At 37.8% G+C, this 13,035-nt stretch overlaps 2 protein-coding genes across 2 annotated transcripts; one reads left to right on the top strand and one right to left on the bottom strand.

Annotated features, from left to right (window-relative positions):
* Positions 1 to 166: 166 nt before the first annotated feature.
* eno1b (enolase 1b, (alpha)) lies at positions 167 to 6,905 on the bottom strand. The gene is made up of 12 exons (XM_046383626.1): positions 6,778 to 6,905; positions 4,761 to 4,855; positions 4,516 to 4,611; positions 3,839 to 3,897; positions 3,664 to 3,733; positions 3,276 to 3,409; positions 2,938 to 3,160; positions 2,339 to 2,536; positions 1,404 to 1,605; positions 1,168 to 1,276; positions 867 to 925; positions 167 to 571 (listed from the first exon to the last, which is right to left on the bottom strand). The coding sequence occupies exons 2-12, from the start codon at positions 4,843 to 4,845 to the stop codon at positions 502 to 504; spliced, it is 1,305 nt and encodes a 434-aa protein (XP_046239582.1). The 5' UTR covers positions 4,846 to 4,855; positions 6,778 to 6,905; the 3' UTR covers positions 167 to 501.
* Positions 6,906 to 8,905: 2,000 nt separating this feature from the next.
* On the top strand, positions 8,906 to 12,586 carry ppil1 (peptidylprolyl isomerase (cyclophilin)-like 1). Its single transcript, XM_046383621.1, has 4 exons — positions 8,906 to 9,118; positions 9,553 to 9,707; positions 11,808 to 11,876; positions 12,299 to 12,586. Exons 1-4 carry the CDS (start codon positions 9,063 to 9,065, stop codon positions 12,517 to 12,519), a joined length of 501 nt encoding a protein of 166 aa, XP_046239577.1. The 5' UTR covers positions 8,906 to 9,062; the 3' UTR covers positions 12,520 to 12,586.
* The last annotated feature ends 449 nt before the right edge of the window (positions 12,587 to 13,035 follow it).

The following is a 13,035-nucleotide window of genomic DNA, read 5'->3' as shown; positions in this document are numbered from 1 at the left end:
CCAAAAATAAATAAATAAAAAATTGTCCACGTGTAAAGGTTTCTGTATGTTCACTTGTTCACTGAATGGGATATCATTTAACCCAGCAAAAACATCTACCATCAATACAGTAATATAAAATGCAACATGGGGCAAATAATCACAAAACGTTCTGTCACTACGAAAACATTTTTAAAATCTTATTATCATTTATTATACATTTTTATTTTGTGCATCTCAAGTGCAACTTTTCTAATTACAGTTTGCCAGTGTGGTAAATCAATATTATTCAGGCTATAATTAGGTCTATTATTTTATCCCACGTGAAACAAACAGCGCAGAATACAGTAGAAGACTTTATGGTCAAGTGTAACAAATACATTAATACCATTATGTTCTCTCTATAAATTAATTACCACCATTAGCACCTGATTAGTTCTACATTAACCATTATCATTTTGATGCGTTTTATGGATTTGTGTGCATGAATCCATTTGTGTGTCAAGTAAACGCTCCATCCATTTACTTATTCAGTGGGTTTCTGAAGTTTTTTCCAGCAAAACAAGCCTCGGCTCCCAGCTCCTCTTCAATTCTACAGGGGAAAAAAAAGAAGTTAATTTCCTGTCTGCAGTGTATTTAATTGGATTGTGTACAGACTGTACTACATGCTGTTTATAATGTATGTAAATGATACAAACCGATGCTAATTCACAAACTACAACATCATTGATTTAACTTTTCATCAATAAAACATGTGAGTAGTAGCAGTTAAAGATACAGGCAGTATTTCATTTTGCAAATTTAAGCATAGCATGTTTAAGGCCATATTTTATCATTTAAAAGCTGACACGATAAAATTCTTCTTTTTGTGAAAGAATGAGACTTACCTCAGAATCTGGTTGTATTTGGCCAAGCGCTCAGAGCGACAGGGTGCCCCAGTCTTGATCTGTGAAATGGAATGTGTACAATGATTGTATCTCTGTCCAAATCATGTCATTATGACTCCTGTTTTACAGATGTGATATTGGATTTTGACTATTGGTGATAATTGGTGTTTATAGAGTTATAAGTTCCCAATGTGAAAAAGGACAGTTTAGATATATCCATAGCTTTTGGAATAAATGTGCAATTTAGTATGTTCGAAAAGGACACACTCATACAATAAACACAATAACTATCTGAACTTACCTGTCCAGTGCATAAGCCGACCACCAAATCTGCTATGAAGGTGTCCTCAGTTTCACCAGAGCGATGGCTAACCATCACACCCCAGCCGCTCTCCTGAGCCATCTTACACCTGTGAGAAGGGGAATTGAAATTTTCCCAAGAGGCAATCAACTTCTAGGCTTTACATATCACTGTATGGTTCACATCCTAATATTCAACTGATCTAAACACATCTAAAACTGTGAAGTCTGACTTACGCTCGCATAGACTCAGTAACTGTTCCAATCTGATTGACTTTGAGCAGTAGACAGTTGCAGGCCTTCTCCTCTGCAGCCTTGCTGATGCGATTGGGGTTGGTCACTGTGAGATCATCTCCAACAACCTGGATGTCCGTGCTTCCAGTGAAGCTGGTCCAGGCCGCCCAGTCATCCTGGTCAAAAGGATCCTCAATGGAAACCACTGTGAGTGAAAAATATGCAGAGACTCCTCACTGGATAGTAAAACAGATGATCAGTCAGGCTTCAACTAAATATCTGTGATTATGTTCAATGTTGCTCCTCAAGGAACCAATCACAGCTTCAAAGTATTTTCTCATATTTCTGTTTATTGCAGTTTGGGTTGTTTTTCAAATCTTAGCCATCTTTTCACTAACCTACAGTAATTGAGATCTTGGAAACAAAAACATCATTACATTGAAGACCAGCAGGTCCAACAAACATTAATGATGAGACAATCAGATGATTGGACAGGGTCAGTTGAGCCACACTATCTAAACCACTTTATCTGAACCCAAAACTGAAAACATCTGTCAAAGGACAAATCAGTGTAAGCTTTGATTAGGTTTAACTTCTTTCAAAAATGAGATGACTTTCAACCTTCTCCGTTTCATATCCACTTAAAACTTTACTTACAGCTCAAGAAGTCATGTGGTTCAGTGTAAAAGCTTAACTCTGAATGCTCTTGATAGACTTTCAAGGATGAAACAGGCATTTGTTGTACTTAAGTAGTGTTGACTACAGCGTGATTTGGTTTGCCTTTTAGAGGATGACAAGTTTAAAGCAAAGGTAAGGTGCCCATTGCAGTTACAGAACAGCCAGGTGAGCTCCGCTGGTGCTGACATCACTACTGTACGGTGTGTCCTCCTCTCTACCTGCTGAATAATGTGTAAAAAGAGAAAGTGTCAGGAGGTTACCTGGATAATCCTTCACGAAGCTTTTGTAGAGCTCAGCCAGCTCATCAGGAGTGATGTAACGGCTCGAGTCATCAGGGGACTTGAAGTCCAGGTCGTATTTTCCGTCCCGGTAGAATTCAGATGCTGCCACGTCCATGCCGATCACAACCTCATCTGTGTATCCAGCTTTGGCAATGGCCTCCTTTATCAACTCCAGAGCTGCAGAGTGCAAAATGAAAACATCTGAGTTGCAGGATACTACTTATCATGATGAATGCTATGAAAATTGCACTGATGTTAAGAATCCTGCTCACACAGTGATGTAATGCAATGCAACAGTCCTAGGAAAAGTAATGCCTTTAAAACATCGCAACTGCTGACACTGTGCAAAACAGATGCAATTTTATTTATTTTGACTGTATCTTTTTAATTTCATCATCTTCATCATCATTCCAATGCAACACCACTACTCAATACAGTCTTAAAATGTATGATAGAGACCACGAGTCCACAAGTGTCATTTCAGAACAACAAGTTTCTTTTATAGTTGTACAATAAGGAGTATATTGTGAGAGTTTAATATATTAGTGGCTCAAACAAAATAATTCCTCTTGACATACCTTCCTTGTTCTCCAGGATATTTGGAGCAAAGCCACCTTCATCGCCTACATTGGTGGCATCCTGACCATATTTCTTCTTAATAACATTTTTGAGATTGTGGTAGACCTCAGCTCCGATGCGCATGGCCTCTCTGAAGGTGCTCGCACCGACAGGCAGGATCATGAACTCCTGCATGGCAAGTTTGTTTCCTGCATGAGAGCCACCGTTGATTACATTGAAAGCCTGGTGGATGAGAGAGATGCGAGCTGTGACTTCACAATGAACTGCATGGAGTACTCATTAATGAGGAAGAAGTACCACGAAATTAGTCTATTTAATTTGGCACACGGGTCCTCACCGGCACAGGCAAGATGACCTCAGGGTTTCCTGCAAGGTCAGCAATGTGACGATACAGGGGAACGCCTTTCTCTGCTGCACCAGCTTTGCAAACAGCCAGGGACACACCCAGGATGGCATTAGCTCCAAATTTGGCTGGTTTGGAGAAAAGAGAAATATCAACAACAACAAAATCATCATTAATTTTAAAGCACTATGCAGCCTCTACTGAGGATTCATTAATAATGTCGCTGCTGATTGCAGTAGAAAGGTAGAAAGTTCTTCAGACATGTCAGATCAAAGCACGCTTCATAATGCAGCAGGATAATGATCTTAAACATAGAGCCAAATGAAAGTTCTTGGTACCAAACAGTGAAAATGGCTGCAGCAGTATGACTATTGTCACTAACATTTGTTCTCTGTGCCGTCCAGGTCAATCATCATCTGGTCAATTCTCTCTTGCTCAACCACAGATACATCCTGAGGAGACAGGAAGAACAAGTTTGGGGTCATTCACACTAGCAATACAAGAATGAAAAACTATCCAAAGCTTCAAAACGCACACAGTGAAAAACATCTTCTTACTTGGCCAACAAGTGCAGGAGCAATAGTTGAATTTATGTGTTCAACAGCCTGTGAGACTCCTGTGATGGATAAAGTAGCCACAACAATTAATCACAACGTTACAGGTACATCCAAGACATGGATACACAAGCACATGCAATTTTTATATCTTTAATACATATACAGGCAGGGGTGCAACAGTTTGAATAATCTGTTTTTAATGATGTTTTTTGATTAGGAAACGTTATCACTCTTATTAAACATGTCAACACAGTTTGATTTCTGAGTCGATCAGTCCAGAGGCTAAACATCAGTGCTGGAATGGGAGCATGCTTTACTCACATTTCACCATGCATATCTGGTTGATTGCCCAAAGCATTCAATCATCAGCTGCTATAACCATGTAGTTAACTGATGGTGTAATTACATTTTCAACTGCCAAATGTGCAAGTTAAGTGTGACAAACAGTAAACTCACTAACCCTTTCATATCTGGGGAAAAAAGGAAGAGAGAGTGGAGAGAAGATAAGCAAAGAGTGAAATATAGTACTTCTCCTTGAAGCTGAATTCTGCTTCAAACCCACAAAAGCAATAAATGTTGTTTATAACTGGTGGTAAATACGGTAAACATCAAAACCACACCCGACGTTAAACTAATTCCTTCTTATGAAAAAAGAAATACAAAAATGGTGCACAAACCTTTCCCAAGATAGCGGGATTTGTCATTGTCCCTGAGCTCCAAGGCTTCGTAGATTCCAGTAGATGCACCACTTGGTACAGCTGCCCTAAACAAGCCTGTGAAATGTACATGGGAGCCCAAAAATGACATAAGAGTGGCGAGAATCACAAAATACGATGAAATCAATTTTATATTATATATGTTAAGTCACTGACGCACAATGGCAATATATTTGTACATTAATAAGCCATACATTGCTGCCTACCTTTGTCAGTGTAAAGGTCAACCTCTACGGTGGGGTTCCCACGGGAGTCAAAGATCTCTCGGGCGTGGATCTTGACAATAGACATGGTGTAGGAGCTTGAGATGAGAAAGAGAAGTTGAACTTGTTATTATCTGGACAAATGTGCGCTTACACCTGTAACGACTGCGGTTTGAGGCAGAAGAATAATGCAAATGAAAACTAAGTGCTATAAAAGTCCAGTTTTCTCTTACTCTTGGTGCTCGTCTTACACTTTCTTTCCTCCTTGGGGCTTACTCACAAAAATACCCTGACCTAGCTGCAAGCTTAGGCATGCTAACAGGCATGCTACCATCCTAATTGGATTAGACCTTCTCATCTGATTAATCACATGGCAATAAGGATGCAGAAAGTGCTGCATTTGTCAAAGCAAGGTTAAGCTTAAAAGCTACAACAGGTTTGTGTTGCTGCAGTAAAATGAATACGAATCAAAGTATTAACAATCTTGATGTCAACAGACTTTCTGCCATAGCAAAGTGCCTCAGCAGCTCATCGCACGACATGATATCCCGAACAATCTGTCCTCTTTGCTTGCCGGGTAAACAAGCAGGCTAGCTAACCAACACAATGACACTTCCTGCAGAGAAAGGAACATTAACGAAACTGCAATTCCTCTTCCAACTTCCTGCTGTATATGTACACACCTATACAGCAGTGTTGCAATGTGGGGGGGGGCATTTGGATTTTCATGGGAATTTCTCACTTGCTAATAGATCCAACATTGTGTCCTTTCAAAACCAAATTTAAGATCTTGTTTTTTGGTCAAGCTTGGATGCTTCTCTTTGTAAGCACTTTTGCCATTTTTCAGCATGTTTTTATGTGTGTGTGTGTTTTTAAGGACTTTTTAAAGGACTTGAAATACAGATAAAGTTGAATTGAACTGAATTTAACTCTCATTGCTAGCTATTTCTATTTCGGATTTGTCCTGATATGTGAAACAAGCTACATTTCAAGAATCAAATCTACACTGACAGAGAATTTCTGTTGCAGGTATTTCTGTGATGACAGTTTGGATATTTTGAACTAAAGCCTTTGAACAGGCAGATTTCAGGCAAACCATGAGTGTAACTGAAATTAGATGTAAACTAATCTAGTACAACAAAGTGCAATTGAACATCAAAAACTATAAATATAGAAATATATTTAGGCATATATTAAACAAATACTGTACATGTAAATACTGCACATTTTCACATTTTTAATTTTATTATTTTTATAAGCTTTCTATTTTACAATATTTAAATTTTTAGTAGCAGGGACAAAAAGAATTTCACTGCACATTGTACTGTGTATGATTGTGTGTGTGACAAATAAACCTATCTTGTATTAATAAAGGAGCAGAAAAAAAGCAAGACAGCAACCCTGCATGTTACATAATCAAATGCACGAGGAAATATATTACTTCCTGCCAAGAACAGCCGCTGTCAGTGTGTGACAATTATAGTAAATATCTTTGGCCAGACTTCAGTCTTTTCCATCTCTTACAGGGAAGAGTAAAATGAAAGTACATGCAGTAAATATGTCCTTTTTGTTAAGTTGCAATATTATATCTGCAAATTCCTGGAACATGCATTTCATTTAAAACAACAGCTAGTTGTAAATATCGATAACCTTCAATGCGGAAAATATAACTTTCTAGATATTTATAGTCTTTATAGTTTAGTGATGATAAAACACGATAAGTTGCAGTCATTGCATTGGCCAAATTTATGTTTCGACAATCTACTGTTGATTTAGGGTTCACCATATGATTAACAAAAATCCTGAATAGCAGACTATGACTTTCTACCAGACCTTAAAACAGCGTTTCCGGCTGCAACATTAAAAGTTACCATCAAATAACTGTTTGGTTGCAGCCAACTTTAGCTTTAGCAGAAAGTCACAACGAGAACAAAGCCTGTTGACAGAAGACTTCCGAAAGCAAAACAAATGAAACATCCCTGTCGACAAAGGAGGAGATAGTGAAAACATGTGTCTCTACCTTGTTGCCAAATGTAAGCAAATTGCAACAGCGGAGGTGCGGAGCTTAACCTGAATTCACTGATGCGGTGCCTGTGCAAATAAGAGGAAGACCTTCTTCTTCTACCCACCTATTTAAAGCAACTTTGGCGTCTTTTATTTGTGTTTCTGCCCCTATCGTTTTAAATGTGAATTACACCAGGTCGATTCACTGTGAATTTAATCAAATGGATAGGTGTAGCATTATTGTATAGTATATTATTGCGCTTTGTTCTCTGTAATTTTTGCACCCCCTCCCAAAGGAAAGAAAAAAAATTTCATTATTTCTCTGCTTACTGAACACATTTCGTCTTCACCTCATGTTTCCACATCTAGGCTTCTTTTCAATGAAGCTGACATATCTAAAATAGGCTACAAGCCCCTATAGTACAGCAGAAAGGACTTTGTTTGTTAGAATTTATTTATAATCTTTTTTATTGATCTTTTAAGCAATTTTATCAAGGAATAATGCTAAAAATTTGAAGGTTCCCTCTTTCCATGTGTGAAAAATTGATGCTTTCCCTCCTCCTCCTCTAAGAAATTAAATTCATTAATGTATCTTTGGGTTTTGGACTGCTGTTCTGAAGACAAAATAAGGTATTTGAATATGTCAGCTTGGGCTCTGAAAGATAAAATTCAAGAGTTTGTGAAGAGTATGCAATAGGAACATGTGAGAAAATAACTGATAATAACTGTGAGCTCCTGAGGTTAAGGCAGAACTACTGCAGATTATGATTTACACAGCTATGATCAGTAGAAGGTGGATATCCTGAAGGTTTACAGATAAAAGATTATAGATTAAGATTATATTTCCATAGTATGGTTGTGGTCTGTCAGAAAAATTGTATGACCTCCACACTTGACCATCTGCTACACCTAGTGGTTAAACTATACACTTCACAACAATGATCTAAATAATATTCTAGCAAACAAAGGATAATGTAAAAACAAAGATACATTTCTCCACATGGTTCTTATATATATATTAAGCTTTACAAATGAGCAGTGTATTAAATAAACAGACTTGTTTTTTTCACCAGTGTGAACCACCTAAGCAAGAAAAGTGTTCAAAGATCCCTGCAGCAGTCTGGGTCCTTTGACCGCTGTAGTCACTTGACTGAACTTGGCTTCTGACTTGTTATTGCTCACTTAGGCAGTGTTAGTTTGGCTTGATAGCCAAGGGCAAGATCGCAGATATTTATGACTGTATCTTGACAGTGATCTATAGAGCTTTGACTCCATGTGTGCTATCACCCCAGGAGCTCACATCAATTACTTTCACACCTTTTTACGATGTGTTCCTCTTCAACTCTAGATTTTTATCTCTCGTCAAAACATAAATCTTCATTCTTGCCCTTACATGCACAACCTACAATATTTTCCTTTATTATTGCTACCATGTGCAACAAAATTGATATTTTCTCTTTTAAGGCTTCTGTCTCTGTCTATACTCTTACTGTTATTACAGTTTATTGTTCCTGCCACTACCTGCATCATCATCAGAAAAATAATGAAACATCTGTGGTTTCTGGGATGTTGGTCAGACAAAACACACTGACTGATTATTTTTACAGCTTTAAATATAAATATTTTTTTTTTGTTCAGTTTCACATTAAGTCATGACTAAGAGTTTAGATGAAGAAGAACACACACTGAAAGGAGGACTTGGGGAAGTCTCAAGGTCAAGAGGGGGCCCAGAGGCTATTACAGTGTCTTAAACAATTTCAGGGCTGATATTAAAGATAATAATTAGCTAAAATGTTTGGAACTTTACAGTCACAGTGTGTGTATATTAATATTCTCTGCAAAGTAACTAGTGATTAAAGATATTAAATAGACTTAAATATAGTGGAGTAAAAATTACAAAATGTACCTCTGAACTTAAGTGGAGCAAAAGCATAAAGTTGCATAAATTGGAATACTCAAAAAGAGCACAAGACCCCAAAACAGTACTTAAGTACAGTACTCAGTTACGATCGACTACTGCCTACACTACCAACAATACACAACCTTTAACACAAAAGAAAAATCGCGTTATTTGAAAAGTAGGCTGAAGATAACGTCTCATGTTGTACAGTAGAGGGCAGTCAATTGTTTCTTGAGTTCCTCCCGCATGCAGGAAATGAACAACAACCACAGAAGAAGAAACTCCCTCTTAGAAAGAATTTCAAATGAATTGAATGAATGTGTTCGGATGATAGCTTGCTTTTTTCAAATATCCCAACTCATCTGTTTTACGACAATTGAAGATTACTGTTTGGAGTGATTATGTCAGGGATACCTCCAGATACATGGCAGCCGCCAAAAGTGTCTCTGGAAACGACGTAAGTTTTTATTAACGCCACTAAATGCTAACCATGGACGTATGATGCTAACTCAGCTCGCTAGCTCTCAGTAACATGAAGCAAGTAGATCTATCTCACTGATTATATAAAGAAAGGTCTATCTGTGAAGACAGTTAACTTATCTAGCGTTAGCTGTTTTATGACAAGCGATGTGCCTACAAGGCTAACTTTGGCAGCAATTAGACGTTTTACATGACTGTAGATAATCTTTAAAACCGCTCAAAGTGCTGGAAATGTGCAAATTCTTGCAAATTCTTACGTTGCTTCTTTGCTAAGATACTGGTTTTGTTTGAATATGTTCACTCAGCCACACGAAATCACTAACGACTTCACAGTGAACATTTAACTGAAAACTAAAAGCAAACCTGTGGTGCTCATAGACGCTACATACTAACGTCGACCATGCGTTGCAGGATGGGGACGGTTGTGGTTGAACTGTACTGGAATCATGCACCAAACACCTGCAAGAATTTTGCAGAGCTGGCCAGAAGAGGCTACTACAACAACACAAAGTTTCACCGAATTATCAAAGACTTCATGGTGCAGGGAGGAGACCCTACAGGAACAGGTACGTTTGTCACATACTGTGTGTTCAAACAGGGAAAGGGGCATCCATTTATATTTGTGTCTTTCTGGTTTGTTTTTCATGCTTTGGGCTGATGAAAGTTTCCTAGAAAGAACAATGCAGTTTTGCAGTAATTACAGGAAACTGAAAGGAAGTAACAGGTGCATAAAGCATCAATGGAAAATATTATACTACACACACAATGATGTTTTTGAAGGTAGAGTGCTTAGGGCATCTAGACTTGTTAGGGTTCTTGAAGACTTTTCGCCTCTCATCCAAGAAGCTTCCTCCTGAGTTTCTCTGACACTCCTACAACATATGGAATAGTGATGTTCTTCCTCCTGTTGTCATCCTTTCCTGTGTCCTTCTCTGTTGTCCTCTTTCTGTTACCTTTCATGAAGGCCCAGTTTGGTAACCACAGGTTTTAAGTGCTTACTTGATGAGGTTCTGTTCCTTCTCTTTGCCAGTGTTCATTGTGAGGAATCTGTCTGTGAAAGCCTTGACTTCCTGGGTTTTAATCTTAACCCAGGTGTCATCCACATACCTGAACCAGTGGGTGGGTGCTGTTCCCTTGAATAAGTGCAAAGCTCTGTTCTGCACTTCTTCCATATAGAGGTATATAAGAACCCTGACAAGTCCAGATGCCCTAAGAATTTACTACACAGACCATGACCTGGATGACTGAGAACCTTCACTGACATTTAACTTCATACTAACCATGTGAGGAAGGTCCTTCCTTGTTTTGACATGAAAAATGAAGAAACTGTGTTATGACTTTGGTGTGAATAAACTAGAATGGCCTGCAAAGAGCCCTGACCTTGACCACATCTGACACTCATTAGGCTGACTTTGAATACCAGCTGTAAACCAGACTTTTACATCAGTCACACCTCACTAGTGATGAGGAATTTCAGAATCAGAATCAGAATCAGAATTCCTTTATTAATCCCTGGAGGGAAATTCTTGTTTTTACAGACATTGCACATGCAGTATTCCCGACCAAGAAAGGAGAAAAGTGCAGAGTATAAAAAATAGGATAAACTTAATAAAGATAGGATAAACAAAACTAAAATCTCAAAAAAAAAATAAAATCTCATTTTCCAGGATAGTCGGAGCAAGGAAGACTTCGGTATACCAGATGGTGTCTTACAGCAGAAGTTATTTATTGAACAACGGTGGATATACTGTGGGAACCAAAACCACACAAGGCAACAGGCACAATGTCATCAGATTCTGCCCGTCTTTCTTTACAAGGGTGTATGTAATTTAGGGGATTTCTCAAGTCATGGCCATGACTTTTGTGTTCTAAAACAATTGGATATTTAACCTAAACATTGCTTTCATATCTCAAGTTATTCACACTGTATACCCTCTGCTGCACTGAGCCTCTAAGGACACCTGGTCTCCTTCTCTGCTTACTGTCTACTCCCCATCTAAGCCTCCTGACTCAGAGCATACAGATAACAAGGAACTGAATGTAAACTGGGGACACAGGCACTCTTTGTGTAAAAGCTTAAGCAGAGAGAAAAGACTACAAAATAAGCATGAAGGAAAATTCCACACATCTGCATCTCCCATTTCACAACTTGGTGGAAGCGGAGCAGATGTCCACAGCCAAGTGTGTAATGTTTGAATGTCCATGTATTGTATCTAGCGTTTTGAGTTTCAACCCAACTTCTGTGTATTAAGTGGAAATCATGGTTAAATTTATGCGATAATCGGCAGCCCACCAAACCAAAGCAGATGAGGGTTGCCAGCAGTGGAGCCTGTGTAGTGAGGATCAGACTTCCACGTCTCTTTTTCTCTGTAAAAATAAATAATGTACTCTCCTAATTAAAATATTTTTCAATCCTTACACCACATGCAGTAGCTCATTTTCAGACATTTGGGGAAAACTTGAGCTCTTTGGCAAAACAACTGTGAAATATAGACACAGTATTGAACCTCACAGCAAGTTCTGAAGGTCACATGGTGAAGACATTTCAGCATCTTCAAATAAAGCTTTGCATTGTCATAATCGTATATTGACTTGTTCAGTTACTTTGCTTGAAAATGAATGGCTTTTTTATATATATATATATATATATATATTTTTCATTACAGGTCGCGGTGGTGCCTCCATATTTGGCAAACAGTTTGAAGATGAGCTACATCCAGAACTGAAATTCACAGGTAATAACACAACAAAAATCCAAATTGAACACAAAGTGGTGAATGTGGCACGTAAGTCTGCAGTAAATGATTATTTCCATAGTCAGTTAATCTGCTGATTATTTTCATCATTAACTAATTGTTTAATCTATAAAATGTCAGAGACGTGAAAAATCTTCATCATCATAATTTCCCTGAGGCTAACGGCTAAGGCAAAAGTTTGATATTTTTTGCTTGAAAAATGACTGAAACAATCTGTTATTTAAATGATTAGCATACAATTTTTTTCAATTGGTTTTCAATTAATTAAATAGTCCTTGTAATACTATTGGTATATAAAGAAAAGGCGTACGAGAAGAAAGAACGTAGTAATATACACTATGTGTCAGTCTGGAGTCCCATAAAAAATTCTAATTGTCTGATTTTGTTTATGTCTTTTCTAGGTGCTGGTATTCTGGCGATGGCCAATGCAGGACCAGACACAAACGGAAGCCAGTTCTTCCTCACTCTTGGACCCACTCAGTGGTTAGATGGAAAGCATAGCATCTTTGGAAGAGTTTTCCAGGGGATGGGAGTCGTGAATCGGATTGGGATGGTAGAAACAAACAGTCAAGATCGGCCAGTCGATGATATCAAAATCATCAGAGCCAATGTACTCAGTTAAAAAAACAGAGATATTTTTGTTTACCCCCCCTCCTTTTTTTAAAATAAATGTTTGTTAAATTTTTCAATGTTTGTAGAATTTGTGTTTTTTTAAATTGAACAAATAGTAATTGTTAAAAGTGCAGCATTACATGTAAATACTTTTACATTCAAAATCCCACTTAATTACAAAAGTATTATCAGAAAAATGTACTTAGTGTAAAAGTCCTAATTTTGCAGTGAAATTATTATATATAACAGAATGACACTGTTAATACTGATACATCAGTGAATAATTGCATTTTCCTGGTGGAGCTAATTTTAGGACTGTGTTATAAGTTGAGAAACGGTATCCCCAGAATGCTCTATGACCTGTGTTTCTCAGCAAGTATTTATGCATGTTAATCATTTATTGATCACTTGTCCATATATCGGTTAACTTGCCTCATTCACATGCATGCAAGATGAAAATGAACAAGCCATACTGCCCCCAGAAAGTATTGTCTTATACAAATCAAATCAGAAACAAGTCATGCAT

Source organism: Scatophagus argus, chromosome 3 (assembly GCF_020382885.2).
Source record: "Scatophagus argus isolate fScaArg1 chromosome 3, fScaArg1.pri, whole genome shotgun sequence".
In the NCBI taxonomy this organism is placed as follows: Eukaryota; Metazoa; Chordata; class Actinopteri; family Scatophagidae; genus Scatophagus; species Scatophagus argus.
Note: the sequence above shows the minus strand (reverse complement) of the source record. Positions and strands in the feature narration are given on the sequence as shown.